Here is an 8,506-nt window from a genome sequence, read left to right as displayed (position 1 = left end):
TTGGATGGATGGGAGGAGGTTATGTTTCCCGTTACAGTCCTCCCAGGCCTGCACGGGAGAGTGCGTTTTCCCTGGAGCCCGGGACACGTGGAGAGGAAATGGCCCGGTTTGCCGCAATATAGACAGCATCGCTCCCTCATCCGGCGGTCTCTCTCAGCCTGGGAGATGCGTCCAACCTGCATGGGTTCCGGTGGAGTCAGCGAGGATAAAGGTGGAGACTCGGAGCTGGGACCGATAGGAGCTAGGGTGAGAGATCTACGGTTGAGCTCTCTCTCTCTCAGACGCAGGTCTATGCGTGAAGCCAACTTGATCAGGGACTCGAGGTTGTCTGGTGGTTCCCGAGTGGCCAGTTCATCTTGGATGGTGTCGGAAAGACCCTTCAAAAAGCACACTGTGAGCGCCTCGTCGTTCCAGCCACTCGCTGCTGCCACCGTGTGGAACTGGATGGCATAGTCCGTCACGCTGCGCCGACCTTGGCGGAGAGTCAGGAGCTGTTTGGCTGAGTCAGGACCGCTGGTAGGACCTTGAAACACTCGCTTGAATTCTTCAGCAAAGGTAGAGTAGCTGGCACAGCAGGGACTTTGGGCATCCCACACAGCAGTAGCCCAGGCTAGGGCTTTTTCCGACAGCAGGGTGATGATGTATGCTATCTTGGACCGGTCGGTGGGAAACGACGAGGGTTGCAGCTCGAAGGAGAGAGAACATTGGGTAAAAAAACCCTTACAAACACTCGGATCACCTGAGAACCGTTGGGGAGGCGGCAGACGAGGTTCAGCCAGGGGGTTAACTGCCACGGGCACTTGAATCTGATGAACTGGAGCAGAAGCGGTTGCAGGAGAAAGTTGATCAGAAATCTGCTTTATGGAAGTCATCATCTCCGACAGAAGTTGAGAATGTCCAGCCAGTAAGGCCTCTTGCTGAACCAGAGCAGCTTCGTGACGTTGGACAGTCCCCTCGTGGTGGGACAGCATGGGAAAAAAGTCCTGGGTACTGGCTGCCTCTGGGTTCATATTAATGGCTCAGTGTTTCTGTCAGGACCCGGTGCGAGAAACAGTCACTAATAATTGGCAGAACCCAGAAGATGAGGCAGACACAGCAGTACTAGAGATGGTGGTTTAATAAAAAATAGATATCTTCCAAAATACAAAAGAAAATCCACAAAGTGGTAAAAACAGCAAGGGAAAAAACAAACCTCAAAAGATCAATCCAAAAATACAGGAGAACAAAACCAGAGAAAATTCAACAAGAGAAAAATGTTCACAAAGGCTGGGGCTGGGTGCTAACATACAAACACTGAGCAAGGAACTGAGGAACACACAGGGTTAAATACTAACAAGGGAATGACTTACAGGTGCAAACAATAATTAGGGCAAGAAAAAACAAAAGGTACAAAAAAGGTGCAAGGGGGACATCTAGTGAACAAAACCTGAACAGTCCTGGCCAAAACCTGACAGCCATTCTGTACCTTCTGGACTCTGATCTGGTTTTGACCTTTTTGCCTGTCCACGACCATTCTCTTGCCTAACCCTTTGGTTTAATAAACATTGTAAGACTCCAACCACCTGCCTCCTGTGTCTGCGTTTGGGTCTCGCCTTGTGCCTTGATACAGTGCTTTGAATAGGCGAACATTTGGCTATCTACTAGACAGCCTGTTACGATAGCCTGTTACAGTTTGTTGAGATGCGTGCATGCATGCCATTGTCGTGGCAATTCTACACAGGGACACCCAAAGTCAATCTTAAATGACACATTGTTTATTAACAGCTAACTGGAGAGGTTCCAACAAACTTGATTCACCATAGTGCACGTCTGTCAGGAGCTCTTTCGGGACAGTCCCGTTAGATCTCTTATATACTGCTTACAGACACGTTACATAGGCATGATTTTGCTTATCATTCATAATTAATTCATCATTAACGTTTGGTTTATGTATGTGACAGACCAATACCTCACAAGGCTTCTTCTCTCCAAGCTGAAACCTTGAAACTGAGATATCCTTTTGTTCTCAAAACAATGTTCAGGGCATACTGCCAAATTGCAGACACTGATAATGAGGATTCAGTCACTTGCATGAACACATAAACTGCTTATTAGAAAAGCACAAACAGAACACAGAAATTGGTTATTAGAAAAGCACAAACATAACATTTTCCATCACACCATCAGCGTGGAAGGTAGGCCTCAAGGCCTGGAGCACATGCAAATAGCACTCGATCATATGGCTCAAATTCAAGGTGTGTATTTTACTACTTGAACTGGAAATATTACGCACTGTGGCTGTAATGAACAGTACAACCAATAGCTGTCTAATTTGTAGTCTATATGTCCATAATCTAGCCTAATCCAAATAAACTAATCCCCAACAGGAGGAAATAAAGAGAGAGGAGGAGGACAGTTTCAATGTTTTTATTTAGAATTCTAACGATTCTGGAGATAGCTTCTTTTTTTTTTATATAAGAGCAAGAAACATGACAATCACAGTTTTAACAATCTGGACAATATATTGAAGAGGAGTTTCTTTGGCACCAGTGAAATAAGAGAAGACTACATAGGCTACTTCACTAACACTTTACTCGAAGCTGACAGATATACAATAATGCATTATTACCTGTTGTACATTATGTATGAACCAGGGGAGGCTGCTGAGGGGAGGACGACCGATTGTAATGGCTGGAACGGAGTGAACGGAAACCATGTGTTTGATGTATTTGATACTAATGCACTTATTCTGCTGGAGCCATTACCAGGAGCCCGTCCTCCCCAATTAAGGTGCCACCACCCTGTGGTATGAACCCTTATCATGTTTTATTATCAACTGTTGCCATGCTATATCTCTCTATGTTTTCTATACATTCACTGAGAGATGATACAGTACTAAGATATTCGAGGGTCATGAATGATGATACCTACAGATTGTACACCAAATAATGTGATATAACCAAAGAGTTTTGGTATCCATTACTGGGAGTTACAGATTTGCCTATACAAAACGCTGCTATAGATTCTTAAATTAACCTGGTATTGGCGATACTCTCTTTGTTCTCGATTCTGGAAAGCAGTTATCTTATAAATGTCCATGTCCAGTGGCATGTGGTTGTACAAACAGCAGAGAAACCTCAGAACGATAGTAAATCCATGTTTTGTATCAATGTGTGTAGAGCTTTGTTTTAACGTGACACACTGTCTGGCCGCGGCCGCTTCGCATAGAAATGACTAGTTCTGTCAAAGATGCTGGAAAATTCTAGATGTCCGGCAGCTAAGATGGCGAGGATCCTCCTTGCGCGGTACAAAACATGGATTTACTATCTGAGTTTTCAGTGTTTTTTGTAGAACCACCTGCCACTGGATAGAAACATTTCTAAAATAACTGTTTCCCAGAATCGAGATGGAAGACAGTATCGCCAATACCAGGTTAGTTGAAAAATATATGGCGGTGTTTTCTATAGGCAAACCTGTAACGGACAGTAATGGATACCAAAACTCTTTGGTTAGATCACGTTATCTGTAGCTAGTATTATGACAAGGTTTGTACTGATTGGCTTGAATTGTATATATTAGGTCAAGCAAAGTTAGCATCTTACATACACAAGTATACGTTCAGGTTTAAACTTTAAGCAGAAGCATAAGAAGATAATTATACCTTTTAACAACTTCATCATCCTCTTTCACATGTGAAACAGAGATCTGCCCCTGACACACACACACACACACACACACACACACACACACACACACACACACACACACACCACACACACACCACACACCACACACACACACACACACACACACACACACACACACACACACACACACACACACACCACACACACACCACACACCACACACCACACACACACACACACAAATGCAAGCACATACATTGCACACAATGACATACAGAAAGACACACAGAATGAACTGTAATTGTGTGTGTGTGGGTGTGTGTTTTTGAACAGAGGGTCTGAGTTTTTTAGAGGATGATGGACAGAGTGTGGGAGTGGGAGTGGGGAAGTATGTTAGGGAATAGGTATATGTGTATTTATTTTGTGTGTGTGTGTTTTAGGGGACTTTGACAGCTGGGCTCCTATTCCACAAGTCTCTCCTCCTTCTCTTACTCCTCTTCCTTCTCCTCCACCTCTTTCTACACTTCCTTCTCTCCTTCCTTCTCCTACTCTTTCTCCCTCTGCACCTTTTCCTCCCTGTCTTCCTCATGGAAGGGCGAGATAGAGTGGAAGGCATCATGCGGGAGCGTGGCAGAGAGAGCGTACTCCTCGCTCCCTCCCTCTGTCATAACCGACAGATCCACATCCGCCTCAGGAACGTGTGATTCTAGGAACGGTTTGGAATCAGAAAAACCGTTGGATTCTGGAATTTCGTCAGATTCTGGAACTTCACTGAGAGCCACCTCTTCCATCTCCAAAGCCTCATCCTTGGACTCCTCCAGCCCTGGAGCCAGTTGGGAGTGCACCTCGGTGAAGAGGACCTCCTCATCAGGGTTGGCCAGCGGGGAGATCTCGATGGAGGCCACGGCAGTAGGCGAAACCCCGGTCTGGGATGAGGCCTCTGCTTCAGCTTCAGGTTGGCCCTCAGACTTACGATTCTGTTACAGCAGGACGTAGTCATGTCAGATGAATCCACAACAGTGTGAGTGTTTGTGTGTATGTGTGTGTGTGTGTGTGTGTGTACTGACCTTCTTGATGTTGAACGTGAGAGGGGACACTTTGAAGGAGGAGCTCTTTGGGTGGTTGGGTGTCAGGCTCTTCTTCATCTTCTCTCGTTTCTCCTGTGACACAATCTTGTTCATCTTCTTCTCTATATTCGCTTTGGAGAAGGCCCTCTTCAGACTGTCCACCTACAATACCATGCAGTCAGTACATAGCAGGAAATCTCCTAACCCTTACCCCTAACCTCCGACCCCTGATCTTAAGCTCTGCAATACATCAATAGTCAGCATTGAAAACGCCACATGGCCACAGAACATGACCTTGACCCCTAACCTCTCACCCATAGACTTTGACCCCTAACGCCGGTTTTCTCCATCACTCACCTTCTTTAGACTGGAGCGTTTAAACTTATCCGTGCGGGATTTGTCTGTGTGCTCTCCGGCCAGCTCGTATACGTCATCTCCCACCTCGTCCAGGTCCGCCTCCAGCCCTACGTCCTCGTCCGAGGATAGGTCGATGGTGTGAAGCCCCTCCTCCGTGGAGCGGTTGGCGTCGACGACGGCGGTGGGCTCCTCCCCCTCCTCAGCTTCACGGGGGAAAGGAACAGTATCCTTGACAAACACACTGGTTGGGATTTCATTCTCCTCCTACAGAGAGAGCGAAGGAAGAGGGAGGGAGAAGGAGAAGAGGGAGGAAGGTAGATGAGAAAGAGAATGAGAGGGTGTAAAAAGGAAAGTGTATGAAGAAGTTAGAGAAAGGAACTAATGAACAGTACGTTCATCATTCAAAACAGATGTGGTGTGTTGCTATATTTAATTATCTTTATTAATAGCTAATAGTTTAGGAGCAGGTCACATTTATACTACCGTTCAAAAGTTTGGGGTAACTTAGAAATGTCTCAACGTCAACAGTGAAGAGGCGACTCCGGGATGCTGGCCTTCTAAGCAGAGTTCCTCTGTCCAGTGTCTGTGTTCTTTTGCCCATCATAATATTTTATTTTTATTGGCCAGTCTGAGATATGTCTTTTTCATTGCAACTCTGCCTAGAAGGCCATCCCGGATCCTGTTGACATTGAGACTAGTGTTTTGCTGGTATTATTTAATGAAGCTGCCAGTTGAGGACTTGTGAGGCGTCTGTTTCTCAAACTAGACACTCTAATGTACTTGTCCTCTTGCTCAGTTGTGCACCAGGGCCTCCCGCATCTCTTTCTATTCTGGTTAGAGCCAGTGTGCGCTGTTCTGTGAAGGGAGTAGTATACAGTGTTGTACGAGATCTTCAGTTTCTTGGCAATTTCTCGCATTGAATAGCCTTCATTTCTCAGAACAAGAATAGACTGATGAGTTTCAGAAGAACGTTCTTTGTTTCTGGCCATTTTGAGCCATAACAGAACCTTGTGATTTTTTTACACTACTTATTAGTTTCCACCCAACGTCAATATTATCAAGCCTGTAAGACTGAGTAAGTGGTTAAGTGGTATCTTAAAGGGAAAGTTCCGCTTGTTAAGTTTTTTCCCCATTCTTTTGGGATTGAGGCCAGGAGATTTTTCATTTTAAAATTGTTGTCATTTAAGCTAGAGCAACTTACAGGAGCAATTAGGGTTAAGTGCCTTGCTGAAGGGCACATCTACAGATTTTTCACCTAGTCAGCTCAGGGATTCGAACCAGCGATCTTTCGGTTATAGATATATATATATATACATGTAAACGTTGAAAACCTTCTGTGGTGACGTGTGGTGATGGGAAACTGCATAGGCCTATTAACTTTGAAAACCTTCTGTGGTGGCGTGTGGTGGTGGGAAACTACATAGGCCTATTGAGTTATGGAATCAATGGATTTGTGTAAACGTTATTTCCAAACCATGAACACATACCATCTACATACAGTCACTAATCATTGTTACATTCCTAATGACATTTCACAAAATGGCTGACGCAACACACACACACACACACACACACACACACACACACACACACACACACACACACACACACACACACACACACACACACACACACACACACACACACACACACACACACACACACACACACACGGGAAGGATGCACACACAGTGTTGTTGGGCCCAGGCTGGAAACACAGTCCAGCCGTGATGATACGGGTACAGTGGCTGGGGGGGGTTGTTCTGCTGAAACTTTGTCACAAAGATATCATGTAGCGCTACATTAAAGAAGGACACACAAGGTTGCTGGGAACAATCATAAAGGCAAAGGAATGTCGAAGAAGAGGGGAAGGAAGCCAAGGCAACACACACACACACATGCACACACACACGCACACAGGGGAGGGAAGCCAAGGCGAGGCAGCACTCAGAGTTTCCACCAAATGCTGGACATGGGCCAAACCCTGAGAGTAGGAGAGAGAAGAAGAGGGAGGGAAGGGAGCGAGGGAAGGGAGGAGAGAGAAAGGAGAGAGGGAAGGAAAGGAGAGAGGAGGAGAGAGAAGAGTAGAGAGGGAGGAGTGAGAAAGGAGAGACAAGGGAGAGAGAAGAGGAGAGACACATGCACACGTACGTACACACACACACCCTGGAGAACATCTGTCTTCCTCAGGCATCACAACCCAAACTCAGATGACAAAGTATTATTCTCTGCACATTTGACCTTAACAACAATTACTCTGGACACACGCACGCACACACACACACACACACACACACACACACACACACACACACACACACACACACACACACACACACACACACACACACACACACACACACACACACACACACACACGCACACACACACGCAAAATGCAGTAGGGAGTTGTGGAGGAAATGCAACGTCTGTTTTTGCGAGATAAAGTTCAGTTTTGACACACTCCACAAACTGGAAAAGTCTATCTTGTGAAGTGAGTAATGGTCATGGAATTGACTCTTGACTCTCCTCTCTGAAAAGGTATCCAGTACTGTATATATCCCAGTTCTCTTATAGCAGAACCATAGGCCTATACAGTGTATAGAAAGTTTACAACTCAGAATGTTCCATAATATCTGTGGGTATACGTTTTTCCCTGCACACACACACACACACACACACAAACTTGCTTCCCCCTTCACCAAGGAATTTCCTGATGAGATGAACAAAAATGTCCCACCCGGCTCAGAGGAATGCATTCACCTTTAGGCTAGCATTAGCTATGGTACCTTTGGCTTTCTTTAGCTACCCTTAGCTTATTTAGTTACCCTTAGCTTATTTATCTTCATTCAGCTACATTTAGCTGTTACCTTTAGATTCATTTAGTTACCCTTAGCTTATTTATCTTCATTCAGCTACATTTAGCTGTTACCTTGAGATTCATTTAGTTACCCTTAGCTTATTTATCTTCATTCAGCTACATTTAGCTGTTACCTTGAGATTCATTTAGTTACCCTTAGCTTATTTATCTTCATTCAGCTACATTTAGCTGTTACCTTGAGATTAATTTAGTTACCCTTAGCTTATTTATCTTCATTCAGCTACATTTAGCTGTTACCTTTAGATTCATTTACAGTGGGGAGAACAAGTATTTGATACACTGCCGATTTTGCAGGTTTTCCTACTTACAAAGCATGTAGAGGTCTGTAATTTTTATCATAGGTACACTTCAACTATGAGAGACGGAATCTAAAACAAAAATCCAGAAAATCACATTGTATGATTTTTAAGTAATTAATTTGCATTTTATTGCATGACATAAGTATTTGATACATCAGAAAAGCAGAACTTAATATTTGGTACAGAAACCTTTGTTTGCAATTACAGAGATCATACGTTTCCTGTAGTTCTTGACTAGGTTTGCACACACTTCAGCAGGGATTTTGGCCCACTCCT

General features: G+C 44.6%; 1 protein-coding gene across 1 annotated transcript in view; it reads right to left on the bottom strand.

The window, feature by feature from the left end:
* Positions 1–2,390: 2,390 nt before the first annotated feature.
* The window catches only part of cavin2b (caveolae associated protein 2b), a 16,787-nt gene continuing 10,671 nt past the window's right edge, over positions 2,391–8,506 (bottom strand). Inside the window, exons 3-5 of the mRNA XM_071330425.1 lie at positions 5,051–5,314; positions 4,694–4,855; positions 2,391–4,603 (exon numbers count right to left, since the gene is read on the bottom strand). Coding sequence (XP_071186526.1) covers positions 4,172–4,603; positions 4,694–4,855; positions 5,051–5,314 — 858 coding nt within the window. The 3' untranslated portion in view covers positions 2,391–4,171. The remainder of the gene's footprint in view (positions 4,604–4,693; positions 4,856–5,050; positions 5,315–8,506) is intronic.

Source organism: Salvelinus alpinus, chromosome 10 (assembly GCF_045679555.1).
Source record: "Salvelinus alpinus chromosome 10, SLU_Salpinus.1, whole genome shotgun sequence".
NCBI classification, from domain to species: domain Eukaryota; kingdom Metazoa; phylum Chordata; class Actinopteri; order Salmoniformes; family Salmonidae; genus Salvelinus; species Salvelinus alpinus.
Note: the sequence above shows the minus strand (reverse complement) of the source record. Positions and strands in the feature narration are given on the sequence as shown.